We start from the raw sequence: 13,580 nt of genomic DNA, 5'->3' as shown, positions 1-13,580 counted from the left end.
TGACCTCGCTTTAGGGGCCCGTGGGGGTTAAACATCAGGTGCTGGCCCCCTATTGGCCCATGTGGAGTGTGACGAGGGGACGTAGTCCAACTTTGTAGTTTGTCTCCCAAACAGACAGTGTTAGTGTTTTTGTGAGCCATACAGCAAAGAAGTTATTGCCCAACCTGTTGATCACAGTGCGACAGCGCCACCTTCTGGCTCATTGTGCACATATCACCCACTTAGTGGCTGTTAAACACTTCCATGGATCGAACCTTTGGAATAATGCTTTTTTTAAAACTGTAACAGAGCTATTTATTTATTACCCTTCCAGACATGACATGTCATGATGTAAAATATGAATAATATTCTATGACATGCACAGTATATTGCTTAAAGACAGGGTGGAGTTCAAAAGTATTTCACCTTTTAAAATAAGGTAATATGTCAGCGATGCATCATTAAATGTGTCACATAGGCACATCTTGTTCAGGCTGTCACATTGTAAATTAAATTCTAACAGTTTTGGTTAACTTGAGTAAATATGAATATGGGTTTCAATGTAATCATTTACTACCGCGAGGATAAAAGATTTATCTCCAGATAAACCTAAACTCACATGGGCCATATATACCGCAGCGGCATCAGTATTAAATTAAAAGTTTTATAATCCTTTTAAAGTTTACAGTAACCAGGGTTCATACACGTTGACCGAAGTTTTTCCAGGACTTTAAACCAAATTTTCATGGCCAAACATTTTGTGAAATCTCAATGTATACATGAGTATAAACCTCAAATGACAAATGAATAAACATGATTTATATACACGTTTATTATTTCAATTAAACTGCGTAAATAAACATGAATATAACAAATTTCCATGACTTTTCCAAAACTTTTGGGATTTAACTTGTTCAAGGACTTGCATGACTTTTCCAGGTTTTCCATGACAGTACGAACCCCGAGTCACTTTAAATCAGGATTTTTTTATTAGCGAGAACCAAATGATGGTTAAAAATAAATAAACACATTAAAAAGACATTTAATAATGTATTTTGTACTTATGTCCAATAGGGGAACGATCAGGGAGTGTTTCCAAGACATCTCAGTGCTGCAGCACACGGGGTGTAGCTTCTCTCTTCATGCACCACAAGTTGGTGGTTGCGGGTCATTTTTCCAGCCTCACAATATCTACACGTATAAAAGAGGAATATAAAAGGTGTCTCTTTATACTCGTGTAAAATGCTGATGAACAAACATGGCGACGTTGAGCTAGCGACTGGACAGAGGAGCCAGGCGGATTCAACAGTGGATAAGAAATTGTTTATTTGACTTGAACATAATTACAGGGGAAACCAAACAGTCTGCAACATTCTAGCTTCAGTGGTAACCGCTCTAAGTGAATCACACTCAACACAGGAGGTCATCTCAAACTGCTTTTTATTACATCTTAAATAACAGTACATTTTAATATAGTTTCTATCTTGCATCCAGCTTTCGGTTGTACACTGACTGACTTTAAAATTAAATACAAAAGGTGAAAAGGGAAGAGTGGGGGTGCAGAGCTCTACAGTTATTTGATGGAGAAAGAGAAAAGGAAAGGGAATTTAAGTAATTTTTAATATTTTTTATTTCATTTTATCTTTTGCCAACTCCAGGCCTAACGCACAATTACAGCACTTTTTTTTTGTACAGAATGTCGCAGAGAGAAAAATAAACAGAATGGAGGAAAAAAAATGTCACTACTGCTAAAGAAAGAGCGTCTCTGTTTACAAGAAGGGAACAACAGAACATTCTGCCATTCAGATGCTGCAAGATTCCCCCCCCTCATTTTTTATTAAAGGACAGAAAAAAACCTGTTATAAAATGTTTTTCTTTGTGGAATTTTGTTTGCTACAGAAGGAATGAAAATTCATTTGTTCCATTTTGAGATTGTGTATGTTTAGGTGAATGGATGTACGTATGCATGTGTACAATTTTAATATTTACGTTACTTCTTAAATTTGTGGAATCCCTCCCAAGTATGGACCAAGTAACCTTTTTATGTCGCAGGGTTCGCTCCTCAAGTGCATAGCTTTGACATTTTAGTTGAATCATGTATGCACGGAGTAGCCAAAAAACAAAAAGGAAGAAAAAGGAAAAGAAAAAGAAAAATATAAATACCATTGTATTGATATATTCAACAGGTTATTTTCTTAAAGAAAAACATCAAAGGACTTAATTCCATATGCACCTTTTTAAGCAATTCTACAGCATGCGATTCTAAGAGATAACCCACCCATGGCAGACAACCGAAAATCTTTTTTTTTCATTTTTAACTTAAAAAGTTTCAATATCATTATTTTCAAACATTGATTTATACAACATGTCATTCACAGAGTAGTCACTGCATTTCCAAGCACGGAATGGGCACCTCTGTTAAAAGAAACGTCCGGATTGCAACCGGGCTAAAGTGGAGGTACTCCCTACCCGACCAAATCACATCACCGGTCCCAACCACGGGCAACAGAAACCAGGGGAAACTAAATTAAAGGAGGGTGTGTGTGTGTGGGGGAAATGAATAAAAAAAGAGGGGCGGGGTGGATTATGATCTGATGGGTTAATCTTCATGTAATTATTCTATACTGTTGCCAGACACACAAAACAAAAACAAAAAGGTGTAAGAAGGGTTAAAATGGTTTGTTGTGTTTTTGTGTGTGTTGGTTTTCCCCCCCGTTTTTAAAAACGAGCATTCATCATCATAAACAGCATGAGCTTGGTTAGTTAACTTTTTTTTCCTTTCGACATTATTCTATATACGCAAAGTTTAATTTTTGTGCAAAAAAAGATTTGTGGACTACACTGGAAAAAAAACGAAGAAAAAAAACGAAACAGTCAAAGTATAATGGGACTAAATGTACAGAAGGGCCAGAAGTGGCTTGAGGACTCCCTGTTGAAGCTCAATTCTCTCACTTTGTTCTCCAGTGGGATAAAGCTGGATTTTAAAATGACGTGATCTGGAGGTTCTTCTAGTTCTCAACTTAAAAACTATCTCTAAAAGGTGAGGCAAGGAAAGAAAACAAAAGCTTTGATCCTCATTTTAAACATGAACCGACAGTTCACTGCTCTATCTCTCTTGAACATCAACAAAAAAAGAAATTGCCAAAAAGCTAGTCAGAGTGTGATCACCGTCATGTGATGACCTTCACTCAGACCTGTGTGTATAGTGAGGACGCAGGACATGTTTGCTTGGAGGTGGCGTACTACAATACCAGACCATGGTCATGGGAGGAATGCACAATTTCCCCCTCCACTAAATTCCTCAAGCATTTTCTTTTATATTTGTGTAGCTGAATGAGTGACAGACAATTGTGCTCTTTCAAATGAGAAGGGGAGGCGGAAGGGAGGGAAGGGGTGAGTGAGAGAGTGAGAGAGAGAGAGAGATAGATGGAGAGAATTTTTGCCCTTGATAGATTTTTGGGGTGTTTGGAGTCAGTATCATGGTGTTTTTGAAAAGATTGGATATGCAATAAAATTGAACATTGTGATGTTGGAATGGTTTTCCACTCAACTTTGGAGTCCAGATGCCATCTGGAAACAAAGAAAACATGTGATCATCATTATTCATAATTAAGTCACGAAATACAGTAAAACCATTAAATGGTTCATCTGAGCATATCCCATTGTTTGATTACACATATGCATTAACTGCAGATGGAAATGGCTAACTTTACCACGCTTTAAACTCAAATTCAATGCCAGGAACAACATGACGAGATTATCTCTGAAGCTCTGCGAGCAAGAAGAGGCGGAAAGAAAGAAAGTGGCACTGCAAAAAACACATCTAGCAGGATGAAAAAAGGGCTGATGTTTGGTTTCTCTACTAGTTTTATAAGATGCACCTTCATTCCCGACCACCAGGTGGCAGTCAATACAAACTCTGGCTGAGGTTGCGGCGTGTAGCCGACGTTATAAGCCATTAGCTCCCCATCACTCGGTTGTGCGTTTACCTTCAGACTCTAGTTCCAGATCTTCAGGAAGCTGTCCCAGGACCCCGTTGCCACGGCCATGCCGTCGTCGGTCACGCCCAAGCAGCTCACCCGGTTATCATGACCGGCCAGGACACCTGCGGAGACACCGGACACGATGAATACCACTCGCCGGGACGGACGCGGATAAACAACCCGATTGGACGTCGGCGAGTGACGACGCGGTAACGCTTTGTCGTGACAACCGATGAAGAGAAGCCAATACGCCCGATTACTTATTGAAGGTGAATATTGACCCAATATGGTGGTAATCAACATTCCACCCATCAAAAGGATCAAATAAGTGTGTGTGTGTGTTTGAAATAGCCTGCTCAGAAGGGGGCCGCGTCTGATCCCTGACCCACTTTACAATCAATAACTGTAAAGTATTCATGCCTCCACAGGGAGCAGAGGGCACTCGCTGCTCTCCCATATATATATACATGTGTGTGTGTGTGTGTGTGTGTATGTGTGTATATATATATAATGATGCCACGAGAATATTTATGTCGAGTAGTGCCAGTGACATGCTGGTGGCTGCAGGAGTTCATACTTTCAAAGCCGTTTCAAGAAATCATCTGTATGAATGTGTAAGTCAGTAAACCTCATAACTCGGTTTGGAAACGTTGCCTTTGTGGTTTCTAACGGGACATTGTTCAGCTGTTCAACATTCCAGATAAAGATGTACAAAGTCAAACAACCCACGGTTACATTCTGAGTCTGGGACGAGGCTCAACACGCCATGTGCAATAAACGGACTCCACCGAGGACACGCCGCGTTCCTTCAATCACAGCGGAGTAAATAACACGTCTTTAGTCTTCCCCGACGGGCCCAAAATGCAATGTATACATTATTAATATTGTTATTAGTATAATGTATGCCAGGAGGGTCGCATGTCACGGCTGCAGTGCCTCTCACTTTCTAAAAACATCTTTTCTTGCCTGTTATACGTCTGCTGGCTCCTCTGAAATGTATGTTACTGGTTTAGTCGACACTTTCCCTCAACATGCATCAGGTAAACATGTATATACAGGACCTACTGTTTGGCCAGCTGGGAGGTTGGTTGTGTACTTTAGTGCCAACAAAAAAAAAAAACACACAAATTGACAGCCCCGCCCACTCTGACCAGATGAATACAAGAGAGCTAAAACCGAGAAACCGCTAAAGAAAGAAACCGTGGTGGTTCTGAACAACTGCTGGGACGTTTATGGTATATTTCTTCTTCTTCTTCTTCTTCATATTTCTGACTGGGTCCACCGCTGGTTATTCAGACGACCCACGGAGCCGACCTGGTTATCGCGACTCGTATTTTGGTCGTGTGCGGCGCGGCGGCGGCTGCTTACCTGCGCGGTCGGCCTTCAAAGTGTCCCACACGTTGCAGTTGAAATCATCGTAGCCGGCCAGCAGTAGGCGGCCGCTCTTGGAGAACGCCACGGAGGTGATGCCGCAGATGATGTTGTCGTGCGAGTAGACCATCAGCTCCTGGTCGGCGCGCAGGTCAAACAGCCGGCAGGTGGCGTCGTCCGAGCCCGTGGCAAACGCGTTGCCGTTGGGGAAGAACTGCGTGGGGGGGAAAAGGTCAAGAGAGACGGCTCAGTGTTGGTACTTTAGTGCAAACGGTGATGGATACAAATGATTAAAAATGACTATATTTAGTTGTTGTGTATTGTGATTAACAATGTTTAACTTAGGACTTGTTCTCAGCCTCGTAGATAACACCGTTACCACTGCTCTGGCGTCGGAGCGGTCAGTTCGACTTGCAGTTCACGTATAAATCGTGAGACTCTACATGAGCCGGAGACATTCTCCGATAGACCCCGACTCGGACGAGCAATATAAAACATGGGAGACTCGACACCATCGTATGATTCGTATTCAACGTGTCAGAGAGCTCTTGCGTGAGCAGCCTTACGCAGATAGCGTTGATGTCCGACTCGTGGCCAGTGAAGGTCTGTCGGCACATTCCTTCTCTGATGTCCCAGAGCTTGGCGGAGGCATCGCAGGCTCCAGACACAAACAGCCTGGTGTCGGGCGCCAGAGAGAGGCTCATTACATCACCGGTGTGACCGGCGAACGTAGTCGTCTGCTGACCAGTCTCGATGTCCCACAGAGCGCTGCGAGAGAGCAGAAAGCAAATGAAGGGGGGTGGGATTGCCAGGACGACTCTTATTGGTTCATTGTCATTACACAAGAAAAGAAAATTACGTGTAAGTTTATTTGTTTGTTTTGAGAGCAGCTTACAACAGCAAATTCCAGATATAAAATCAATACCTCAATGGAAATCTATCTAAAATGGCAACAAAGCAGATTTTTGTTTCAGCTCGTTTGTAGCAATTCGCTATTCGCCGAGATGCAGCGTGATCATACATTACACAGAGGTTACAAAGTATAGATAAAAGAACATCAGAGTTTATCAATACCAGTCTATAATAATTTAGCAGGCTTAGGGTTGACCGATGCCTGTTTAAGGGAAATTACAGCTGCAATATAAAAAGAATCTGGAGGGCTTTCACACTGTTCAATGTTCTAGAAGGTAACTGATTGACCCACGAAGCGATGCTGGTAGCCGTGTGACGCGTGCAGCACTAGAGGCGTACGGTTGGCTTGGCTTTGAGCTCACCAGTATATAGATTGCACTGACGGGGAATCTCAATATCAATCTGGGACACATGATAGCTGTAATGTTTCCGTATATAGCGTTGCCAAGGCTGGAGTGTAAGGAACATCTCAAAATACAACACAAATAAATACAACTGCCCCGTATCTTATTATATATGTCGTGCTAACTCAGTGACGATTTATAACCGGGTTCCAGATTGTGATGTAGTATTGGGGTGCAATGGGTGCAGTACCACAACTCACCAGGTGGTGTCTCCAGAGCTGGTGATAATCTGGTTGTCATCCAGGAAGCGACAGCAGGACAGGTAACCTGACGGGAATCAAACACACGGCTTGAAGAACTCATTCGTGACAGACGGCCTTTCAAAGCATTAACACGTAGAGGCTTCATTTCTTTACCGTCTGCACAGAGGGAGAAGTTATATTCCAAAATTACCATCGCACCCGTAGATAATTCAATGTGTGATGCGGAGGAGATGAATCGACTAATTCACTCGCAGAAACGGGAAAAGAAAAGAAAAAGGAGCTGCAGGGCATCTCCCGGTTCATGACTTTCATAATTCGTCCTCTCCTCGCTGGCGGAGGGGGAATACCCCTCCCCAGAGCAACAACTATCACGAAAATGCTGACACACTTCCTGCATCATGTGACGCTGATCAGATGAATGCTCCTCGAACAAGAGCTCAACACTTTCACTAGTTTGGCGGCGGGGTCGGGCTCGAACGACTCCTGTGTTTACGGAGAAAGACGCAACATGTGACGGGCATCTCTCGGAGATGGAAATATGTGGGAGTTCGCCCAGCGCATTGAGTTAGAACAATGTCAATGAGACAATAACTGAATGGCTTTTGGTTTATGGGTTTTTATCTCCTCGTCACATAAATGAAGCGACTATTTTATTTATTTTTTAACATGTGGAAAGCAAAATTTCTCCCGAAATGCAGCGGGTAAAGTGCTCCGTCATGATGACAATGGCGACAACAAGATATTTTGTAAAATATATGGGTGAATATGATCCTGCTGAGTAAATGTTTTTCCACTGTCTAGTTACTTCTCAGTGACATTTGGGCGAGCTCTTGACTCTTAAGAGTAGATCTAACCATGTATTGTTTGTAGTTGTACTGCTAAGTCTAGCACAGAGACTCCGGGGTGCTTATGGGAAGTCAGTCTTCCTGAAGGTGCCAGACATTACTGTATGGATGCAACCCTGGGATTGATGGTGGACGTGTCCGGCCTACCCGTGTGTCCGGCCAGCTCGCGGCTGACGCGCACATTTCCCTCGCGGGTCTTCAGGTTGTAGATGGAGCAGATGTTGTCCAAGCCTCCACAGGCGACATAGTTCCCAGAGGGGGCGTAGGCGCACGTCATCACCCAGGAGGAGCGCAACGGGATGGCGTGGACCTGGAAGACGGGAGATTTAATATTAGATTGCATGCAGTGACAGATGGGAGGGGGGAGAGAGAGAGAGAGAGAGAGAGAGAGAGAGAGAGAGAGTCGGTCCGCAATATTAACTTAACCTTTCAAGGGCACAATGCCCACTATAAATAGCATTACTTGGCTTTTATAATGAACTCGGCACTCTTTGTCAACCTAAATTAAACTAACTGCGGGCGAAGGGGGAGAATTGGGTATTGCTGATTTGAGCTTTGATTACCAGATGCAGGTGATGAATCACCGCATTGAGATCGGTTTAGTTCTTTGGAAATGTGTGTGGCTTCTTACCTTGTTCGTGGTGTAGCTGTCCCAAATAATGAGTTTGCCATCCTGGGAGGCGCTGACCAAAAGCCTGGAAAAACATGGAGAAGATAATTTAAACTCGAGAATTTTTTTTAAAAAAAGGACCAGTTTTTGTTGTTGAATAGGCACAAAAATAGCATCTTGCGTCAGTGATGGATATCCTCATGTACATATTCGTGATATATGGGCACTCACTTCCTGTCATCTGTCCTTCAGCAATACAAATAACAGTGATTGACGCACACAAAATGAGGGTATTGCATTTTGAATAGTACAAAAAACCATAAAGAAAACTGCGACAACAGTGAAGGAGAAAAAGAAACGTGGACTAACTAACGGACACGCTGCATGGAGTTTAAGCAGGTAATGAATATAAAAGCTTTTAATCCAGCACCTGGACACCAGATAAATATGTCACGGCATTATTTTTAAAGCTGCTGCGGCATCATCAACAACAACACAGTATTCCACAGAACGCACCATGCTAATCCTAAAAGAGAGAGAGAGAGAGAACTACAGCATACTGGCTTAGTTCTGTGAACACGATTGAGTACTTTCAATGTTTTATGGGCCTGGCAAAACCCAAACGGCAACGCCTGAGTGGTAAAAGTCATTCTAATAGGAACTGTTGCCAGCGCTGCTTTGCGTCAGAGGCGGCTCTCGGGCGTCTGCTCTGCTATCTGGGTGAAGCCGACAAGAGTAACCACAGCGACTGTCCCAACGCACGCCGGAGGCCTGAGCACGCCGAGGCCCGGTGGGACTCTGCAGATCTTAACTACCGGGCTGGCGGGAACGCGCTCGAGTAACGTGCACGCTCCGGCTGGTAATGAGCCGGGGACAGAACGGTCCGTGTTGGGAATTTTAGGCAAAAGAAGATTATGTCAAAAGCAGGAACAATTATTAACTTTAAAATAGGCTTCACGGTGGAGACGGGAAGCTGCGGAGGGATGGACGACAAGAGGGACCGGAGACGTCTTTGCTTGGACGGACGACGACGAGGTCCAACTGTCGCTCTGTCATGTGATCGGGGTGTGGCGAATCAGAGTTGGACATGTGACCGCTAAGACCCAATCGAGAAGCTAACGGGGGGGGCCACAATAGGACTGTAACCCTGGAGTTTTCAAACTTAAGAGATATGCATTTAAAATGGAAACTTAGTGGTTTGGACACGGCCTCAGTGTGTCTGCGTGTGTGTGTGTGTCTGCGTGCGTGTGTGTGTGTGTATGTGTGCGTAAGACACACAGACGCAATGAGACACTCCCTTCCTCGTCAGAACAGACACTCTGTGTTTGGATAGCCGTAATTTTGAATTCCCAATCAGTTTGTGTTGCTCGTTACTCATCAGGTGTGTTTGACTACCTGACAGCATCCATCACAGTTACTCAAACACGAGGAGACGAGCGAGTCCCGACTGGAGCCGCGTTCAGCTCGACTTAGGGTTGGGAGATATGTGCTCGTCATTCTCCATTTAGACAACGGAATTGTGTATTTTGATTAAACTGTTCGTCTCAACATGACTATTGAATTGTCGTCCAGCCTTTGCTGAAGCAGCAAAATAACAATTTAGAACACAAGATGCAGCCACAACTTCACGTACTTAGTGAATACTTCATTACAAAATCAACATTGATTTGAAAATCATCTTAATTCTACATCTTAGAAACACGAGGTAACGGAGTAAAGGTGGAGTAAGACATCAGCAGAGCCATAAAAATGACGACAAATAAATAAATAAAATACCTGTGGTTATGAAAACCGTCTCACGTCATACCAAGTACTATTATACCACCTTTTTTTTAAATAACTCCCCTTTTTCATAATTTGTATTTTGTGAAGAACGCAATGTCATATTTCTCCATACAACTAGAAAGGAAGTTTATATTTGGGCTACTGATTTTTCTTTTTTCATTATAATACAACGTTTCGCCTTTTACAGAGATTTAACAATTTAAAGGAACGGGTTTTGCACCCTGACATTCACCTCCAGATACATTAACGGTTTACGAGGGGAAGTTGAACCAACGATGGTCGTTTCTCAAACTGTTGGAAACCCACCACAGCTTAGCGCCTCTGTGGGGCTAAAAATAGCGGCCTTAGCTTGGACTACGGGTCAAAACATCTTCATGTGACCTTTCTGGGTGGCTGAATCTCAGCAGGTGGTCTAATAAACATCCCCTTCTCCTCCAGGAGGTGAAACATTAACGGATGAAACGACAGTCGTACGGACTGAAAGGAGGATGAGGTGACATTGCAGTTTGCGACCGGTCCCTCTGGACTGACGCACAGCGGCACCACAGTGATTAACTTGTTGCTCGCTGAGGTGAGAGGCGTGCACAACTCCAGGGAAAAGGGCGTTAGGTGTGAAGAACGGGAGCGTTGCCTCATCTTCGTTGTCTATCTGGCCTCAACAGAGCTCCAACAAAGGCTGACTCCATTTTGAGTATTTTCCCTACCCACATACCCCGCCCCCAATGCACACAAACACAGCACACACACACAACACAGGAGACATGCTCACCGATAGACTGAAGCATGCCCGATGTGCATTCAACTAAAAACTAAAATGCATTACCCATTGTGGATGTGCACAAATATCCTGCTTTTCAGTGGCTAGAACACGGAGAATATGTTAATCTGATGGATCGCTTTGTACAAATGTCAAAAGTGAGCTATTGTAGAATGTCATGGTTAGACGAGGACCCTCGGGAGAAGTGACGAGCACAAAGACGGTCAAGCTTACTTTTATATTAATTTCCTGTATTTAGGGGGGGGGGGGCTGGGCTGACGGCATGAACTATTTAGTGCATGGACAGAATGAGAGGAGTGAGGGAACGAGGTTACCTCGAGTCAGTGCCCCAGTGCATGGCATAGATTTTAGCCAGATGCCCCCTCAGTGTCCGTCTGGTGCGCATCTGAATTCGGCCAACAGGGTCGATGTTAGCTGTGATCTAAACGAGATTGAGGAGAGAAAAGGTTACTTTGAGACGGCTATAATATATATATATATAAACTATTGGCATTATTTAATACTGAATGCAGTCTTCAAATCACAAACTCAGTACAAACACCACCCACAGTACATACACACCCACGGTCAAACATCAAAGCAGATTTTAGTACATTGTATAATATATTTAATCATAGCGGAACAAAAAATAGTGTTAATAATACATATATCTCTTACCTGAGACAGGGTAGCATCCGCACACGCTTTCCTGGCATCCTGAAACACAACAACCAATTAAAATCAGTTGCAGCCCACAAACTCTTCACAGTTCGTGACCGTCGGTGCATCACGTCGTTCGGTCACGACTGAAGACGCGTCGAGCTCCGCCCGATTCACCAAATTGTGTTTATAGCACAAAGTGTGCTGAAGAAGTGGAGTTTCGGTCCTGGTAATACAAGTCGCCCCGTGTAGAACTCGTCCGTCACAAAGTGATAATAGTGTGATTCCTTCATTAATTCATGTCAAAATTTAATATATATATATAATTGTGTGATCTCTAATAACAACCACTTATATAAAATGCATAAATAAATGTAATTATGGAGCAATAAAAGTAAGAGAATGACAGCACTAAAATCTGCATGATCACAATTAAGATGAGATCTCATTAGGCCGCGTGTCGCGATGCAAATGTGAACCCCGTTTGGGCTTTACGGCTTAAAGCCTCATTACTCATCGGTGGAACGCGATGGAATATCGCCATCCCACCTCGGCTGATTGACAGCGTCGTCGGCAATGAATTCGGTGAATTTGATCCACTGTGAGCATTTCGTCGTTGGCTGTAAACACTGTAAACGCCTTCAGATCTTTCGGACACTTAACCAAGACGGGTCTGCGCTTAAAAAAATAATTTTAAAAGATGCCATTGGATGAATTTCTGCTGTATTTTTATTACGTCAGCACGGAGAGGAGTCGAAATGGGAAGCTTCTCGGTGAAGAATCTGCTTTCATCAACGTGGATTTGCAAACCAATAGAACTAAATCTATATTTTTTAATTATAAAAAAAGAACTTACTCTGATCTGGTTCTTCAGCTGCTCAGCCTCCTGGCGTAGCTGATCCAGTTCACTCATTTTCCTCTGCTAATGGTGTGCTTCGCTCCGCCGCCGAGACTCTTTCTGATCTGGGGAGACAAAAAAACGAGGCTCAACATGTAGTCAAAGTTACAATTAGGTAATTTACACGGTTATGTTTTTATTCTCAACGCAAATCACACGCGAAGACTTGGGCAAAGTGCAAAGACCTTTTGAGCCTCGTCTTCCGTGATGAAATTATGGCCGAGTATCACAGCGTGTTCCAAATTCAATCCAGACAAAAGTTACAGCGAATCACAACCGCCCCACACTTTCAAGACGAGACTCGTCCTTGCCATCTTCACACCGTTACCTAGCAACAAGCTCTCGGCAGCTACTTTAGGCCGAAGGGAAAATGTTTGAAGATGTTGAATTTGCTCCCTCTTCCCTCACAAACAATAGCGAAGCAGCTGATAACCATTACTCAACAGCCTGGGCAAACAAAATAAATAATAAAACCATACCCCCTTTACGGACAAAAAGAAGCAAGTAATACGAGTCCGGATATAGAGGGAAGCAGAGCGGCGCTACGGGAGACCAGCTTTGGTTTCGGTGCACTCCCGGAGCCCCAAAGCGCTCCGATGATGGGCGAGGTGTGACGAAGCCGTCAGCGCTCTAAACTCTAAACTCTCCTCCAATGTCATCCCTGTAATCCTGGGACACAGTTGATTCAGCTCCTCCAGCCAAATCCGGTTAAGACAAAACCTGCTGATGATCCTAAAAGCAGTGGCTATCCCTGCTGACCTCAATCCTCTGGTTGACACTCAAGCACGGACACTTTCACTCATAAAACAAAAGACGTATTCTAATAGAGAATAAAAATACTGCTGGGAGTGTCATGAACTGTGGCCGACAGGCGTGTTGGACACTGATGGAATACACGGTGTCAGCAGTGCAATCATTACTCATTGAAATGCTCGTAGAAGTCAAAGTAAGTCAGAAAACTTTCAAAATCAGATGTTCGTATAAACAGTTAGCGAGGATGATATATATTTCCAGTGACCTCCCCATCCGGTGGAAATACGTTCAAGAACCATCTTCCTTTAAAACTCTCTTCTTACTCATTTCAAGGATCAATTACGCTCACAATTGTTTTTTGTAAACTAAATTTACATATAGCAAACTGTAAGTAACGTCACTGCCCTTCTGTCAAATACA

The 13,580-nt window shown here is 43.4% G+C and overlaps 1 protein-coding gene across 6 annotated transcripts in view; it reads right to left on the bottom strand.

The window, feature by feature from the left end:
• Nucleotides 1–1,280: 1,280 nt before the first annotated feature.
• The window catches only part of LOC130199280 (guanine nucleotide-binding protein G(I)/G(S)/G(T) subunit beta-1), a 30,279-nt gene continuing 17,979 nt past the window's right edge, over nt 1,281–13,580 (bottom strand). For 2 of the 6 annotated variants that reach the window (XM_056422623.1, XM_056422625.1), the window contains exons 2-11: nt 12,366–12,472; nt 11,528–11,566; nt 11,185–11,291; nt 8,329–8,392; nt 7,845–8,007; nt 6,850–6,916; nt 5,900–6,101; nt 5,331–5,547; nt 3,969–4,084; nt 1,281–3,549 (exon numbers count right to left, since the gene is read on the bottom strand). In XM_056422623.1, the coding sequence (XP_056278598.1) occupies nt 3,978–4,084; nt 5,331–5,547; nt 5,900–6,101; nt 6,850–6,916; nt 7,845–8,007; nt 8,329–8,392; nt 11,185–11,291; nt 11,528–11,566; nt 12,366–12,422 (1,023 nt within the window). In that variant the 5' untranslated portion in view covers nt 12,423–12,472 and the 3' untranslated portion in view covers nt 1,281–3,549; nt 3,969–3,977. Of the gene's footprint in view, nt 3,550–3,968; nt 4,085–5,330; nt 5,548–5,899; nt 6,102–6,849; nt 6,917–7,844; nt 8,008–8,328; nt 8,393–11,184; nt 11,292–11,527; nt 11,567–12,365; nt 13,036–13,580 lie in introns of those variants that run through there. The other 4 variants (XM_056422622.1, XM_056422624.1, XM_056422626.1 and 1 more) reach the window with 4 other exon arrangements.

This window comes from Pseudoliparis swirei, chromosome 9 (genome assembly GCF_029220125.1).
Source record: "Pseudoliparis swirei isolate HS2019 ecotype Mariana Trench chromosome 9, NWPU_hadal_v1, whole genome shotgun sequence".
Lineage (NCBI taxonomy): Eukaryota > Metazoa > Chordata > Actinopteri > Perciformes > Liparidae > Pseudoliparis > Pseudoliparis swirei.
This window is presented reverse-complemented; position numbering and strand designations above follow the sequence as displayed.